Source organism: Cricetulus griseus (genome assembly GCF_003668045.3).
Source record: "Cricetulus griseus strain 17A/GY chromosome 1 unlocalized genomic scaffold, alternate assembly CriGri-PICRH-1.0 chr1_0, whole genome shotgun sequence".
In the NCBI taxonomy this organism is placed as follows: Eukaryota; Metazoa; Chordata; class Mammalia; order Rodentia; family Cricetidae; genus Cricetulus; species Cricetulus griseus.
Window position 1 is genome coordinate 179,538,509 of NW_023276806.1, and position 18,222 is coordinate 179,556,730.

The 18,222-nt window shown below is 36.8% G+C and overlaps 1 protein-coding gene across 1 annotated transcript in view; it reads right to left on the reverse strand.

Moving 5' to 3' along the window:
* Positions 1 to 18,222, reverse strand: part of Sema3a (semaphorin 3A) — a 202,697-nt gene that overhangs the window by 112,971 nt on the left and 71,504 nt on the right. The window contains exon 4 of the mRNA XM_027393498.2: positions 12,941 to 13,060. Within this exon, the coding sequence (XP_027249299.1) occupies positions 12,941 to 13,060 (120 nt within the window). The remainder of the gene's footprint in view (positions 1 to 12,940; positions 13,061 to 18,222) is intronic.

Consider the following 18,222-nt stretch of genomic DNA (forward strand, 5'->3'; position numbering starts at 1 on the left):
TATTACTCCTTTCTAAAGATATTATCTGTTTTATATATGCCTAAGATATGGGGTAGGTTCAGCATTGAAGCAGAGATAAGTTTCCATATGACTGTTAGTGAAAATGTCATGTGTTGACAAGGAAGTACCTGGGACTTCTATCAGCCTGACACTGTACAGGGAACAGGGGTTCCTTACTTGGGGTTCCTTCCTTCAGATCTGACATTTGTCCCCCAGATTTAGGTCAACGAAGGGCAAATAAATGTGGGGCACTAAGTATCCATCCTTTCCAGGTTAATCAATTTAAATATGAGGTAAGACAGATACTCAATGCCAACAAAATGTAAATCAGAAGAAAAAAATTACTGGACTAAAAGCACTTAAGAGGAGCTTGAACCCTGGCACACATACAAAGCCACATTTGCAGTACTAGAAAGAACAGCCAGCCTCTACAGAGCTCTCAGCTAACCTGACAGGCAGCAGCCAGCTGAGAGAAGCTAGCCTTGTGACTGAGACTCAGTAGGCTACATTCTTAGGTGTATATGCGTAGTGCCCAGTAGATAAGTGTTTTTTATATCAAGAGGCAAACACTGAGGTCTAAAATGGTGAAGAGACCAATTTCCTGTCATTTTAGTGGAAGCAAAAGTCACACAATGAATCAGTGGCAGACCTGTGAATTGATTTTTAGATCCCATTAGAATCCCTTTTAAGCAGCTCAGCAATTCCTAAGATTGTTTTCAGTGGCCAAGGATGCACAATTGAATTATAAGGGCATACTGCAAAATAAAAATAAAACGGAAAGTAGTCATTCTATGTGACTTGGTTTCTCACTATTTGGAATGATATTATTTTCTTCATATAATGTTCAGTTATCAAGGTAGGTTTAGGTAATAGTACCAATTTCTCTATCCCTTATAACATAAGGTATTATAAATAATAAAAGTATAATAGCAAATTATGCAAATATGAAACTACTTGAATAAAAGTTGAAAGTCCATGTCATTCCTTTTATGAGGCAAGGATTAAAGAATTATCCTTCACATAATTCTCCAAATATGCTGATCCTAATTGGAAAATTTTAAACTCATAACTACAAAATTCAATTTGAATACAATGTAGCTCCTTTTTCTAACATTATATTATTTTAACATATTATTGACCTTAATAATTAGATAAGACCAATTTATATTTTGAGAACAGAATGATGAATATGGCTATCTACTGTTATTTAGTAATTTGGTTGGCACATAAAATTTAGTGCTATATGTTTCTTAAGACTCCTACATATTTTAGACTTACAGTATTTTTTCTAAATATATATTGGAATAAGGATTTTTCTTTGAAATCTGTACAAATTCATTCTTAAAATGTTAGAAAGCAGCTCTTTATACTGAACTTTTTTGAAATGTGGGAAAACTCATCAAAGTTTGTATTTTAAGTATACAATTTGAAACACACTTCCATTAAGTTACAGATTCTGATTTTTCTCTCCCTAGTAGAAACAGATGACAGTTAATGGGTCACATTTGAGTCTGTCTGTGGAGAAAAAGTGGGTTTTTGCTTATCTGCCTAATCCCTAGGTTATCTACAGAGAGAATAAGTATCACCAGATGAAGCTGTTTCTATGGATAACATCACACTTCTTTTATAAAAATGACACTCCCTAATTGTTACACCTCTATAATCTATTAAGGGACTCGGGGAAGTTGTCACTGCCATGGAATTTTGCTAAACTGACAAATACTGTCAACCTTTTGGCAATAAGCAAATAAGTAATGGTGTTTTCACGAATGTTCTGACAATGTAATTGGTGGTGCACTAATTTAAAATGCCATGTTTTGAAATGATATACATTTGAATATTAATAAACACCTGGCATAGCATTCTCTCAATGGTGTACAGAGTTGAAGCCATTGGAAAGGCCATATGTCGCAATGGTAAGGAAAACAAATTGCTCACTGTGTGATGATAGCTGACTTCTTGAACCCCTTCCTCAAAGGGAAAGTGAAGAAATATTTACATCTTAAGCTTATGAAAATCAAATATTTTAATGTTGATAAAAGCCATTATCTTTGTCACCTGGTAGGCACTGATACTAAGTAAAACAATCATCTTAGAAAGTCATTCTAGCTAGAGGGAACCTGAATAGAGTTAACTAAAGTTGTTATGAACAAAATCCTTAAACATTCCAACAGAGAAACCCTGTCTCAAGAAACCAAAATTAAAAAAAAAACTCAACAAACAAAACAAAAACATTTCAAATATACAAGTATAAAACAAAAGCATGACAGTAATTTTCATAGAAAATTCACTACTAGTAGTGATATATGTATATAAATGTATTTTCTGACAAGTTTTTTTTTATTTTTTAGGAAACTTTTTAAATAGAATGAGTGAATCTGCATTATGTTTAAAATATGCATTATATCATATGCCTCTCTCTGGATTTCCAAATGTGCATTATTGTGTTTTTATAATACACCAAGGTTGGGAATTCCCAGTACCTTTGTATGTAGCAGCTTAATGTTTTAGAATAACATGCATTGCTTTTATTAATATACTCTGGAGTAGAATTTGAGTTTATAGGAGCTACTATTTGCTACAAAGAAGGTTTGCCCAGTTATCTCAAGGAATGTGAACCCCTTCCTCCCACTGGAAGGCATAAGCTGTGTTATCTCTGTAATACTTCAGTAATTTGTGAAATCTGAAGGATGTTTTGATTTCTTGTTTCTTTTTGAGAATCTCGAAGTTTCCTTTGGGTCTTTCACTTGGCCTCTGTTTATGTTTTCTTCAGTTGGTACTAGACCTTTGCCATAGTCTCAAAATCAGTGTATGGATTGCTCACTTTCTCCCCTAATTTATGCCCTAGAAATGTATTTCTATTTGAGTGCTAGCAATAATATCACTCTCTTGGTAAAACCTCACAAGGCCCTCAATTAGTTTTCCTCAACTCAATCTTTAAAGTAATTTCTGGCTTCCATACTTGAACTGTGCCATGCATCCTGTGCCTTTTCCCCTTCCCCTGTAGACTTGTCTTTTCTGCTGCATCCTTCTAGCCATTGCTAACACTGCCTATACTACCTTTTACAGCTATTCACTTACCATTCAGTTTTCAAACTCCAGTGTGATGGTGACAGCCTTTGTTCACTTAGGCTGCCCCTTTTTTCACACTTATCACCTGGTCCAAGCTAGATAGATATGCACGGAGTGGTTTTGAAATACCAATATAGGAAAATTAAAATTCACCCAGTATCATAAAACAGGACTCATCATTTAAGTTCTTTGTCCTCTGGTACCCTGCAAGCCATCTTTTCATGATGCAGGCTTTGAACACAGACATAAACCATTGCGTTGCATGATTGATGTATGTGCATTACAAAATGCTCAAAGAATTTTAGCTTTCTCATTGGTCAGACAAAATTAAAAAGGGTACTGACCTCATAAAGTTTTGTGATGATTCAGTATAGTTAGTGCCACACATACACTAATTGTTCAGCAAATCATGGTTTGGAGGAATATAATTGTTATTTTTGATGCTTTAACCTATATTGAAGTTAAATTCTTTAATGTGTATGTGGGCTCTGTGTATATGTAACCTTCACCACTAATCTTAGTATCTCAGCAAGATGTTCTCCATGTTTTTACAGAAGTCATATTAATGTTATTGAACCATTTACTTATTTTCAAATTGCATCCTTGTTACTCAGACATTGAGTGCAGCTTCAGATACAAAGAGATTTAGCCTCTATTACTTTCTATTATTCTCCCTTATCTAAGAAATAAAGGGTCCCCAACAGGGGTCTACTCAACTTACAATGATCACCTCTGAGCTAATATTCTACCATGCTGTTTTCCTCCCCAGTCTCTGCTGTTTCTTCCTGTCTGGCTCTCCTGTGTCCAAACTGCCTCATGGTGAGTGCAATGCTCAAATCCTCCCCTTCTATAGGACCCAATCAGAATATGTCTGTTCTTCACTGTCCCTCCACTGTCTCACTTTTTGTGTCTAAAACTTTCCTGGAGATCCAGTTAGCAGAGCCAAACACCCTGCAGCACTGTAGACAGTGACATTCCTTTCCTGAATGCTATCCTTTTCTGTGACTGAATTTACAGGATATCAGATCCACAAGTTAAGGACTTCCTCTAGAAGACTCAAGCTTCATGATGTTCCTTCCTGACACCAAGAAGGCATCCCACAGTTCATCCAACAAACACATGTTAAATGCCACTTCTTCAATAGTCTAATCATGGAATGATTTATTCCCTTTTCTACACATGGTTCATTATTGATGGCAAATTGTAGAGTGGCTTTTGAAAGTTTTATTATAAAATACTCTGGAAACAATGACTACGCTATTATTACACACCACCACCACCACCACCACCACCACCACCACCACAACAACAACAACACACACACACACATACATCAAACAATGGTTTCTCTCTCCACTCTCTGTGTTTGTACATTGGAGCAGGAGACAGGTGTGTGTGTGTGTGTGTGTGTGTGTGAGAGAGAGAGAGAGAGAGAGAGAGAGAGAGAGAGAGAGACAGAGAGAGAGACAGAGACAGAGACAGAGAGAGACAGAGACAGAGACAGAGAGAGACAGAGAGACAGACAGAGACAGAGACAGAGACAGAGACAGAGAGACAGAGGGTATCTTAGGCCATTGTTCCTCAGATGCTGTCCACCTTGTTTATGAGACAGGATCTCTCATTGGCCAACTACTTCATAAGCAGGATATTCTGACAGGCCAGTGAAACCCTAGAATGCATCTGTTTCTACCTCTTCAGTGCTGGTATTGCAAGCATGTGCCACCATGCTGGATTTTTTTCTTTTTAAATATGGACTCCAGGAAAACAATCTCATATCTTCAAGCTCATAAGGCACTGATCTATCACCCTTAAAGTCTCCCTCTACCCTTTGCACACACATGTACACATAGACATGAATACACACATGTTTAAAAAAAGAAAGAAAGAAAAAGAGAAGTGAAGGCTTGGTTCACAAAGCCAGGAAACTGTGGCCATGAGCAGGACGGCTAGCTCTTAACACCATTTCTGCTGCTCAGATGCCCAAGTCACTTGTTATATTTTTATGTCAGTGACATTTAATTTGAGATAAATATAATACAGTTTAAATAATATAACTACAAGTGAAAAATAATGGATTTAAGGGACCAGGTACAAAATGTCTTATACAACTGCTGATGTGGGCATAATAGTTATCAATCATTGGACATTCTACCCTTGTCTTACCTTGTAGATTGGGCATAGCTCCTAGCCACATCAAGGCATGGAATACTACAAATCAGTATAATCTAAATTGAATATAAGTAAACATATACTGAATTTCAAAGAAGAAAAAAGAAAATAAAATGTTATTCACAATATTCCTAGATCACCTAAATAATGCTTTGAATATCTTTAGCTAATTAAAATTTATTCCATCTGTTTATTTTCACTCTTTTTACATACCTTAGAAGAGAACCTACTATGCCCCCTTTACAAGACCAGCATAATTCTAACTTCACTCCAAATACTTATCTTTATACATGCTGGTAAGAGGAGATCGAATCTCTCAACAACAACAACAACAACAAAAGCTTCTCTTTATAGCAAATGGAGATTGTCAAAGAAAACCACCACTCATCAAAATGCTGAGAACAACTCATAGTGGGGTGTCCAGTTCCAAAGAATTCATCTACAACACAGATTCTTTAGCTAATGCATAAGACATACGATAAAAAGGACTGAACAATTGTAAGACTCAAATGACCAGAAGCCTGCTGTGAGATAGTGTCTCCTAGAAACAAGAGGGGAACTAAGCCCATGGCACAGAAACTATAAAGCAGCCTAAACAAGACTTGAACAATGACAACCCCAACAGATAGGCTAACATAGAAGAGGGAAATCTCAAGGGTTCTTACCCCTAGACAAAGACCTCCAGGAAACTACAGACTGCTGCTTGGGGAATTAAGTCTTCTCAAGGATAAGCCCCCTAATTGGTTATCTAAAACCAAGTAGTCAGCCATAAAATACACACACACACACACACACACACACACACACACACACACACACACACACCACACACACGGGAAGAAATGGTATAATTATATTTTAATTAAAATTTAAAAATTAAAATTACACATAAGACTTGCCTTGTGTTTCTATTTAAGATGTTTTAGAAAACTATCATAAATATAGATGGGGCAACATAAAATAAACTCAGAACAAGGTTGCTAGTGCAAACTCTATAAAAAAACAACAGTGAATTTGCGTTACTGAAGTCAACTCATATGACTTATTTTAAATAGGTAATAAAGGGCTCAATTAGATGGGTAAGTGGGTAGAGAAGCAAATGATGCTCAATGATTCAAAGCCAATGAACTAAGTTAAATCCCTGAAATCCACATAAAGTAGAAATAGAGATTCAACAGTATGAAGTTATATTTTAAATTCCAATTCCAAACACATTCAGTGGCACATGAGCAATACACACACAGGTGTGTGTGTGTGTGTGTGTGTGTGTGTGTGTGTGTGTGTGTGTGTACTTAGTATTTTAATAAAGGAGTTAATACAGGGCAAAAGTATTTGTGATTATAAATAACATCATGTATCCTAAGAAATATCCTTGACCCATTTATATAAATCAGGGTAATGTTTCATCATGAAATATGGTTTTCCTTGTTTTTTTTAGCCTTGGGTTAGCTGCCTCTAACTCTCAAAACAATGATAAACTGCTGTTACATAAGGCATTCATAGTTAGGAAAAGAGCAGTGATAAAATTATATGCATCATTTACCTCAAGTCTGAAATCAAGAACACAAGAAACATGGACCAATGATGAGTATCATCCAAATGAGTAGGTGAAGACAACATCATTTTCCTCAAAAAAAAATGGGATATAATTTTCTAGGATGCTGTTAGGAATTAACTTGCAAAGTATATTTTCTCACTGTAAGTACGTTTGTAAATGTGTAAATGTAATCTTAATTCTTAAAATTAAGCAACAGCAAAACGAGAAAGAAACACAGAGAACACACTAGCAGTAGCAATACTATGTGGCCAGTTCCTGCTGTGCTTTAAGCAAAGGAAAAACTCTTATGTGAAATGTGAACTTGGTTCCTAGACACCAAACTAGTACTGGGTCTACATTCCTATCCTCCCCAGTGCTAGGGAGTTTTTATTTCTTTCACCATTTTTCTTTAGTCTGATTTTTTTTGCCTCAATTTTAATCCCAGGAAGGAGTACATCACGCCGTTACTTTTCCTTTTCTGTGTGGAAAACAACATGTGCATAAGGAGTATGGTGGTTTGAATAAAAATGGAGCCATTGGCTGGTATATTTTAATGTATGGTCACCATGAGTGTCATTATTTGAGAAGGACGACAAGAAGTGCCTTGTTGGAGGTAGTGTATCACTTGGTTTGGGCTTTGATGTTTCAAAAGCCCAAGCCAGGCCCAGCTGATCTCTCTTCCTGCTGCCTGCAGGTCAGGATGTAGTTCTCAGCTGCTTCTCCAGTACCATGTCTCTGTGCTGCCATAGTCTCTGCCATGATGATAGTGGACTAATCCTCTGAAACTTTAAGCAAGCCCTAACTGAATGCTTTATTTTATGAGTTGCTTGGGTATGGTGTCTCTTCACAGCAATAAATCACTGGCTAAGACAACAAGGAGTCAGCCTCTGCTTCTCGCTAGCCCAAGAAAATTAAAACTATTCTTGGCATTTACAACATCGAAGACCACATACAAATGAAGACACCAAGATTTAAGCTTCTTTTCTTGATTATGAGGTAAAATTTCTCTTAATAAGTGATTAGTCATGCGTTTATTATGTCAATTATGAATTAAGAAAAGTTTAATTTTATCCATATCCTTTTCCCAGCAGCAGATGAATCATTCAAGATAAAACATCAATTAATATTCTTCAAGTTACAAACTGAATGATAATATTTCCATTTGTTATCTGCCACTGTTTTTAAGAATAAAACTTGTGAAATACTTAAGAAAATACATTTTACAATTGAGTGGAATAAATGATAGAAACAAGAAGAATATTAATATCAAAACTACAAGCTTTTAAGAGAAATATTCAAATCAAACCATGCTTCTTCTAGCCTTGTATCATCATAATTTATATCCTCCTACCTCCTAACTCAGTTCCTGACCTATTAATTTTGAGACATAATCTTGTTGGTAGTATTTAATAGTTCTTGGAGAAAGAGATTAAGTTCTCTGAAAGTATACAAACCAGCAAACTTCTCAAGTGCATCAGCGGGTGACTTTAAATTTTGATTTGGGATAAAAAGTGATGGACTTTTTATTAAATAGGGGCACACACAAAGGTCAGTTTCCTAAAATGATTCAATTATTTAAAAGGTGAAAGAAGAAAAGCAGACACCATAAAGGACTAAACCCTAACCTAGCATAGCTCAGGCCAGCCGTGAAAAGGACAAATCACCTCTGGTAGAGATAATGAACTGGAAAGAAGCTGACAGAGAACTCTGACTTTTCTCAACAGGGTTGGTTATTACAGAGCAAATACAGACACAGAAACAACTCAATATCAGTTTACTCATGCTTGTTAGAAATAAATTTATGCTCTCTAGATCAGACATAATAGTAAATGAGAAAGTTAACTGAATCAGAAGTGATTAGAGATCAATTATTTGATAGCTCCATCTGCTATCTTAAAAACTTTTATGCTTCAGATTTTCATATACCACGAATTCCCCCTTTATAACAAAAGGGAAGAAGCAGACAAACAATTTTACTTCCTGCAGAGGTACATGGGCTGTCATTGCAAGAGTGGCCTGAGCAATGGCTATTAAGCCTCATTGCTTTTCCTAATGTCCATTTAGTTCTATCATAAATTGAGACCATGACATTCTGAGAGTATTTATAGAGTTAATACTATCCAGCACACATCTGGGTCCACCTTTCTTTAGGATCCCTGCCAATACATAGAAGAGACCTATTTGGAATTTGAGACTATATCCAGAGACTTCTTCGAAAAGCTATACTCTTCCTAAATTCATACATTTTTTATTAGCAGATGTAAATTTGAAGGGGAAATGCCATATACTATAAGCCATTTGGGAATATCTGGCCTCTAAAGGACAACTCACAATTCACAATTTGAATGGCAGAGATGCTGAACTACAACTCTAAGCTCATCTGTGCTCTAGTCTGAATCATTCCCTCTGTGAACTCTGCAGGCGTTTTATGACAAACGTGCACATGTGTATGAGGCATGTGACCTTCTTGGCAGTTATCTTCTGTGTCAAGGGCTATTGGCAGATGCCCAAGAATTGATTGACACATATCTTACAGAACTGGAGTTAATTAATATGTCTACCAATTCCCAAATGTACCACAGGAAACAGAAAATCTGTTTTAATACAGCAATCAATGGCATACTGCGTGTGGTCAAAAGGCATTCACTAGACAGAAAAACTAGATTTTTGGAAGACACCATTTAAGAGTGTATATATAGCTATCAAAATGCTAGAAGAAGAGAAAAGTCTATTTTTATAACTACAAGGCTAAACTTGATGGTATTTTAGAAATTGTTTTATCACTAGAAATAGCAAGTGATAATTTTCTCGTATAAGATTCATTGCTATTAAATGATGAGTGGGGCCTTGCATTTTTTTCAAAAGTAGTGTTTTAACTTCTGGGTCATTCTGCCATAAAGTTTTTTAGTCCATATGAGGTTTTCTAATGGTGAAGTTTCTACAAGCTTGGAAACTAAGAATAAGATGATTGTTACTTTAAGGGGGTGTATTTAACTTGTATATGACAGTGTTGCTGAGAGTCTTCCAAAATGTTAAAAGCAAAATGCTTCTTTTCTTAAATGTAGTTATTTGTAGTTTAAAAACACTGTATAAAATTATTCTAATAAAATTTTTTCATTCTTTCTTTTGTATGTAGAACAGGTATCAGGAAAATATGCATCTACTTTCCAGCTTAAAATTTAAAAGTCTTTGTAACTGAAGAAGAAAAGGAGGTTATGAACTTGAAAGAGAGCAGTGGGGTGGGGTATGGTTGGAGACAGGAAGGAGAAAGGACAAGAGATGTAATTATATTATAATACTGTAAAGCATAAAAGTTATTTTAAAAGGACTTTTGAAGATGGTGTTTTCAAACTCCATGAGTGTGTGAATTGCAATCCAACATTCCCAGCCTCTCTCCTTGTGGCTCTTCCCCCACTCTCCAGCTTCCAGGCTTCCCATTAGTGTCATTCTTTTCTAACAGTATAAAGTGCACATTGTCTCTTATTCTCAACTTCATAAACAGCAAAATTGGTTAAAGCCAAGGATAGCATTTTAAGTAATAGTATAGATCAATTTAAAGCAGATTGTCTCCGAAGGCAGCTTAAGCATTGAAAATTAAATTTGATGTCGTCTAGACAAGCCCTCGTGATAATATCTTTTCCAGAATTTCCTAGATTGCCTGTCTAGACTGCTCCAAATTCCCCAGGTAATTGCATAATCATCTTCTTTCTGACCTCCTACTCTGGAATGGTATTTCATAATTTATAGTTCTCATGCAAATCAAAATCACTGATATTTTTAAGGTAGACCTGTCTCAAAGCTCTGATTTTCTTGGGAAAAAAAAAAACCTTGCACCTCAATATGTCATCTCAAAGAAGCTCACATAGGAAGCTAGGCTTATTTATTATTTCAGTGGAGGGGAGCCTGAGCAAATGGCCTGTAGCCCTTCATCCCCTTAACAGCCCACCCAAAGAGCAGCCATGCATAGTTGACTTGAAATCTAATACATTATTAACAACATGAAGCAGCAGTTATAAAAGGGGTAGGGTACATCACCACAGGAAAAATGACAAATATTCATGGATAACGTATAGAATGTTAGCATAAATAGATAACAAAGAAGTCCAAGTCTCAGATCTCAAAGATACAGGATTTAGGATAAATTCGGAAACATCTCGTAAGGATAGCCTAGTGGAATTCTTTATAATCGCAGATGAGGTAAGCAATAAATAAGAGGTAAGATAGCAATTACTAACGAGATTATCTGCAAAAGATTACAATTTGAGACAGATTTACATTTTTTAGCATTAGTTGTTTTTTTGTTTTTCATTAATGACTACATATAGGACCTAGTATAACTTCATTCCAATTATCTACCTTAGAAACATAGATGCAGTGAAACAAGCCACTGGTTCTACATGGGGCAGCTAACGCTGAGGAGAGAGTGATGAAAACCTTGGAACCTGAGGCCAGAAGGAAGACATACCTCAAGAATGAGATTAGAAGTTTTGAGTTTGTGGAGCTCTGAGTGCTAGGAGGCTGGAAGGCAATTTGAGGCAATGGGTCAAACTAACATGTGGGAAGAACTGAAGCAAAGACAGCTTTACTTTGTTTTGCGTATTGTGAGCAGAGGTTCTGAGATGTGAAGTAACTTTTCTAGGTCTTCACAGCTAGGAATTGTAACATGAGATCTGAAGCCTACCGTGATACCAGAATCTACACTTTTCTGTTCCTCTGCAGTAACAGAGTCCTGATGGTGCTACCATAGACTTGTGTGCTGCTCATCAGAAACATAAGGATTCCAGGTAGAAAATGTGAAGCAAAATGGATCCATCTTTTAGGATCCTGTACTGATGTCAACAGTTTAATATCTGTGATGGTAGCATGGGGGCAGTTAGTTAATCAGAAGAGCCTGATTTGTATTTCCTACAGGGCCAGATGTGTGAACTGATTCCTAATTTCTACCATGTGGAACAATGAACTTAAAGAGGACTCCCTTTACTAAAAGACATCTCACAATAAAACATCTTGTTGATATCAGCAAATATTTCACACATACTGAGGAAGAGGAAAAAGAGGGATACAAGGGTAGGTGGGCATAGGCATAAAATTTACCAGTATGGATGTGTTCTCAGGAAAGTATAAACTTTCCCGTCTCATTAGGGAAGTAACAGCAGAAACTGCAACACCTAACTGTTTTTAGCTTTGGAAACACATAGCCTGTGATGTGCCATCTTATATAAAGGAGGTGAAGCATGAAATTCTTTTTTCTTGTCTCTAGGATGAAAACTTCACATTCCTATCCCATGGGACACCTTAAGAAATGCAGCAGGAGCCCAGAGGTACAATTAAAGTGGCTGCAGGAGAATTCAGTTGTTATCTTTAGGATTCCAGAAATATTCTGTGAACAAATTCTTTATTTGTTGAGCATTTCTGAATTCCAATTAGGAAGAAAATTCTGTCACAGATCACTTTTTCTCCACATGAACACTGTTGTTCTGAATATCCAGTGCCAAAAAAGACAATAGTGTTCATAATTGAGGCAACTGAGAAGCCCAACTCAGCACACACTCCTTTCCATACTAGTAAGGTCTCCTTATTTTAATTTTGATTTAAATTTATTTAACTATAACTCTCCCACTAAAGTCTCTCTCTACAACATCTTTAGTAGGAAAAAATGTCTGTTTTCTTTTTCACGTCAATATAATAATCAAAACTGTAAAAGCAGTACCTAAGAAAGCAAGAACCCAAATGTGAGATTCCACCCCTGAACCCAGATATAGAAAGTGTCCTCCTTAATCCTGAGGCAAAAAAAACAACAAAACAAAACAGTAGGAGGCAGACATGTTTGACTGAGGAAGATGTGGAGGGAAGCATTAGCAATAAACAAAGGAAGGAGCATACGTTCAGCTTGCCTATATGTGTCTCACATGCAAGCAGGATGACTCTGGAATGCAGGGGGAGAAAAAATGTTTGCTTCCTTTCTCTTGTCAGACTGTTATTGTTGAGTGATGCTGTCTTTGTTTTATGTTCACAGACTAAAATGAATAGCAGTATCTGAATTTAAAGTAGGTACCCATGAATAGTGAACAAGAAGCTAAATGAGCTGAAGAAATTAGCAATGAAGCATTTGAACAGGAAGGAGGCAGGAACCAAATATGCATTTTCCTAAGTCTGCTTTACCTCAGGATGATGTCCAACTTCAATGTAGGTGCAAATTGGATGGAAGGCCCCAGTTCCGCAGGCATACAAGTGAGTCTGATTGTAAGCCTTCAGGACCTTGATGAAATTAGCACATTCCTTCTGTAAAATAAAAGACAAACAATTAGTTCTACCAGTCAATATGACTGGGGCATCTAGGGTGCTGGGCAAGCTGAGGCAGATTTTGTATGCATCTCTTTATCAGTTTTTTATTTTATTTTGTTTTGTTTTTCTTTTTTTGTTTTTTTTTCAACTTTTTTATTTGAATTAGGAACAGGATTGTTTTACATGACAATTCCATTTCCCTTCTCCCACCCGTCTTCCCCAACCCCCCCCCCCACTAAAACCTTATATGTCGCATATCTTCTCTGCTCCCCCTGGATGTTTACCAGTTTTTTAGGCTCATTTTTGATTTTGTTATTTTGTTCACAGCATTACATGAATAAGGATAACATATTCTTAAACGAATATAGTATACTGTGTTGCCTAGTTTTATATCAACTTGACACTAGTTACAGTTATCTGAGAAGAGGGAGCCTCAATTGAGAAAGTACTTCCATAAGATTGGTGTGTAAGCTAGCCCAAAGGGCTTTTTCTTAATTGGTAATTGATGTGGAAGTGTCCCGCTCATTGTGGGTGGTACCATCACTGAGTTAATGGTCCTAGGTTCTATTAGAAAGTAGGCTGAGCAACCCACTAAACAGCACCCTCCATGGCCTCTGCATTAGCTCCTGCCTCCATGTCCCTGCTCTGTGTGAGTTCCTGTCCTGAATTCTTCAGTGATGAACAGTGATGTGAAGTGTAAGCCAAACAAACCTTTTCTTCTCCAAGTTGTTTTGTCTATGGTGTTTCATCAAATCAATGATAACCCTAATGAAGACACATACCCTTCCATAACTCTTTCACTAAAACCATTTTTAAAACAATCCTACCTAATGGAATAAAAAGTTCTGGATTGCCAATATCATGGATGACTTTTCTCACAGAGAGGACAACAACAAACTCCCGAGATAACAAATTACTCAAATGAGGCAACGATGAAGTTCTCCATGCAAAAGTGACTTTTGAGTTTAAATGTAGAAAGGGGGACAAAGATAAAAGATAGCACGAAGCTAATCACCACTTGTGATTTAACCTTATTTCTGTCTAATGAGTATGCATTCATATGCTACATAATAAAGATACATTGTAAGAGTTTTTCTAGGTTGTTCATAGATTCTGAGCCATTTTCAGTTGAATATTTGAAAGTAAACCTTACAGCTGGAATTATAAATGCAGATAAATTCCCTAAGCAGACTACTGTATAAATGAGGTTGGTTCACAAAATGGAGAAGCAAGTTGATTCTTATGTTCCTAAGTGTGTATTGCCCTCAAAGCTTTCATGTGACCCGTGACTTCTCAGGTGTGAACTCAGAATGCATCTGGACTTATGCAGTCAGTTAGACTTTATAACCGGCGTGCTAAAACAATCTAAGTACATTTCCACATGGCATTTGCATCCAGTACCTACAGCTGATGACTTGGGTCTTAGCTCCATTGGCCCATAAAATAAGGAGCAGGCAACTTCAGCAAAATAATTGACATTTAAATTCATGAAAGTGTCTGTTGTTCATTCTATTTGGCTGTTAAAGGGTGAAGCCTGATTCTGTCTTTTGAGTAATACTTCTTTAAAGATGAGTTAGACTTACCTAAAACAAAGTGCAAGTTTCAGATGGGAGTTCTAATGCTTTCGCAACAATAATGTGTAATTTGGGGAGATAATAACTACAATAAAAACACAGTTTCTTTGTTTCCTTAAATTGATCCAGAATGTATCTTTTGTTTCCTGACAAGGCATAAAATTATGCTCTGAAATCAACTGAGTTTGCAAATTGGTCTGCCATGAAGGAAAATTTCCTAAATGAAAGGGTATATGTTTCCCTTCCTCGCTCACTTTGAACAGGTTAGTTCCTGCTCGATAGAACATTTTCTCTGAAGCAGATAAAACTTAGCCTTCACTGTTCCAGAAGCACAGTCCTCATTCTGTAACAGGTCCTCCTCCTTCCCCTACAGGACACAACATGAATGCCTATGCAGAGGAAGAAGATTGCAGAAAGGAAACATCTGATAAATTCATTTACAAATGAAGCATTCATGGGTCTGCCCACAGGATATATTTGTACTCTTAAAAAAATAGACATTTTCAGAGAAGCCATTTTTAGATTTTTTTTTTTTTTTGCTTTGAAACATGTAGGTGGCCATGTATTCTGCTTTTACAGAGACAGTCATCCCTCATTGTGGGCTCAATATTATCATATTCAAGATGATAAATAATGAGTTCCAGTACCATATGTCAAAATCAAGATATTGGATGTGCATGCTTGGGTAAGCAAATGGATATTCCAGTAAGTAATGGAGGCAGACCCAGACAGATGCCTTGTTCATTTCAGAAAAGAACAAGACTTCAGCTGGTCTGTAGACTCACATGCCATTTTGCATACAAAACTAACTTCTCCAGTTCCAATATTCACATCTAATACCTACTAACAATTTAAAACAGACTACAGTTTTCTGTGGTACAAAAAGAAACATAATTACGAGGACAAATACTTATAAACACAAAGAAAGGGTCATGTTACCCTTACCACTGTTATGAATTTTAATACCATAGCTTTTGTGAGTTTGTTATTTCTTCTAGATTAGATAACCAGCTAGCAATTTACCAGTGACTAAGTCTGTCTTTCCAAAGAAGCTAGAGGTTGTAATTAACACAAGGAAAACTCCCCAAGCAATTGAAAGCCACAAAATTGGACCACATTGAATATCAAATTCTCAATTTGTTCTCTATTAACTGTTAAATACGGAACCACTACGCTATGACAGCCATTCTTCTACAAAGTGCTGGAACAAAATCAATCATGGGACTGTGGCTGAGAAACCTGGCAAAGAGTCTGAGTGAGTGTGCTGATAACAAGTGCTCCTATCTGAGTTACAGAAAATGGAGCCCCACCCTGTTGGCCAAAGGCCTAGAATGATCTCCTTAATTTCCCCACTGAACTCTCCCAGTTGGCAGCAAGTTGCACTATTTGCCATGCCCTGGGGCTACCTTAGAATTATTTTCAAAGTAAAGGTTGATGTGAATAAAGTGGGGAGCAATTTCTTGGACTTAGAGGGTAAAAAGATGGTTGTGGGAACACAAAGGAATGGAAGGAAATAATTTCAAAATCGGTTTGAAAATAGCCAAAAGAAGAATCCCCAGCAGCAATAGAGGAGCAAAGGAGACAGAAAGACCCCAACGCCAAGGAACCAAAAACCTGAGAGACATGCCAGAAAGGATCCGTTCTTATGAGAAAAGCCTATCAATACTGTCATTCATTTGCCTGCCTTTTCTAGTTTGTGGCTGCCAAGCTTGGTGAGTGTTCCAAACAGGATATTCATTTTAGTCTGAGGTTGCCTGGACATTCCTCTAAACTAGAAGGAAGCGTGGCAGCAAAAGGAAACACACTTCACACGTTGCTGCTCTGGGGAGACAGAAGAGGAGTGTTTCTGACCTTTCCTTGAACCATGACGTTTCTCAAAACTCAGAATGTAATGTACTTTTTGGCATTAAACTACTGCACTGCCTTGCTCCACACTGGCGGATTTACAGTGCAATAAAGACAGTGCGGTCAGCTCAAAATGAATTCATTTTTCAAGCCTTGATCCTTTTGGAATTTAAGTTGATATACACAGATGAATTTGGTAACAAGTTGGTGTCCTGAAAGTCAGTCAATCATGGTGACCTTCAGATCCACAGCACCCTAAAATCATTACTTTAGATATAAGAGTGGTTATAATCCAATAATACCCAAGCCCACACCTGGGGGGACCACAATAAATCATCCACTATGACAAGCTGTTTGAATTTGAGTTTTAGGGGTTTCTAGCCTTTTTGGATCACATGAATAGGAGAATTATGCATAAAAATATTATCCCAAAGAATAAATGTAAAGAAAATATGTACCCTTGGAAAAGATATAGGAGCTGAAAGCAGAATGAATCGAAAACAAACATCACAGATACAGATACAGAGCACTGATTAAGCTGTGTTGCAGACTTTTCCTGGACCGTTACAAAAATAAAGCCCTCCATCTGTCAAAACAACTGCTCCATGCATGAAAATTAGAACAGAGTTGAGGTGTTTTTAACTAACTTCTGATCATTACACTCTCTGCAAGAGAATATAATTTACCTACAATTCCAATTACCTCCTTCTCTGTTCTTAGATTATGGATAAAATAGTGAAATTTTAACCTAAATAAAGAAGTCGCTAAAAAAAATGAGGTTGAGACTGTGAACATGAATAATCTCTATTCAAATATATTCAGTTCATGATTAAATCAAGCAAACTTGTTCTGGTTCAAATATAAATCGGCCCCAAATGAATGGGTATAGAGGAGCGTTGCCTCAGGTCAATGACAATTCATTTTAAAGGAAAAATCAATAGTCCCTGTGTCATCAGCCATTTATGTGGAATTACTTTACTGTATAGCCCAGCAGCTGGGAAAGCAAAGGAATCTGTCTATCAGGATGGGTGGATACACTCTGCAGGAAAATCCATTAATAAGCTTAATTCCTGAACTTAATCTGTTGACTCTCTTTTCTCTGTTCCATTTATTTGGCAAGTTGGCTGGATACTCCAAGCTTCATGCCAAAGCAGTAATCCTTGATATTGTTCCTGTCACTCATTCTATCCCTCCTTCTCTTTAAGTCCTAAACTTATCTGGAAGCAATGTCCTGTCTTTTTTCCCTTCTTAAATTGTGCTGTTACAGCTGTGATCTAATCATCCTCCATCATGTCTTCCTAATGTTTCACCTTCAATGTAGGAAGTCAGAAATCTCTTCTGCAAAGAGATGTATCTCATAAAAATGATACTCTATATGCCTTATATTCTCATTTCTGTCTTGCACATCTAATGTTGAATTTGGGACTTCTAACATCCACGCCTTTTCCATAACCAGAATTCATGGAAAGGAGAGATATGGACCATCTTTATAGTCCAGGAGGAAGAAGAGCCAGAAAGAAGGCCAGCCTTTAGAGGACTGTTTGGTGTCATTGTTACACACCCCCTTTCTTCCATCCACATTAGGTTTTCTTTTGGTTAGAGTCACTCATGTTCAAAATGATAGAGGATATTATGTAGTTATTATAATATTATAAAATGCTTCTACACTCTCTTAGTAAATTTAGATTCTCTAATGAACTTTGAGCCACAGCACAGGCAGGAATATCAGATTTCTCCTGG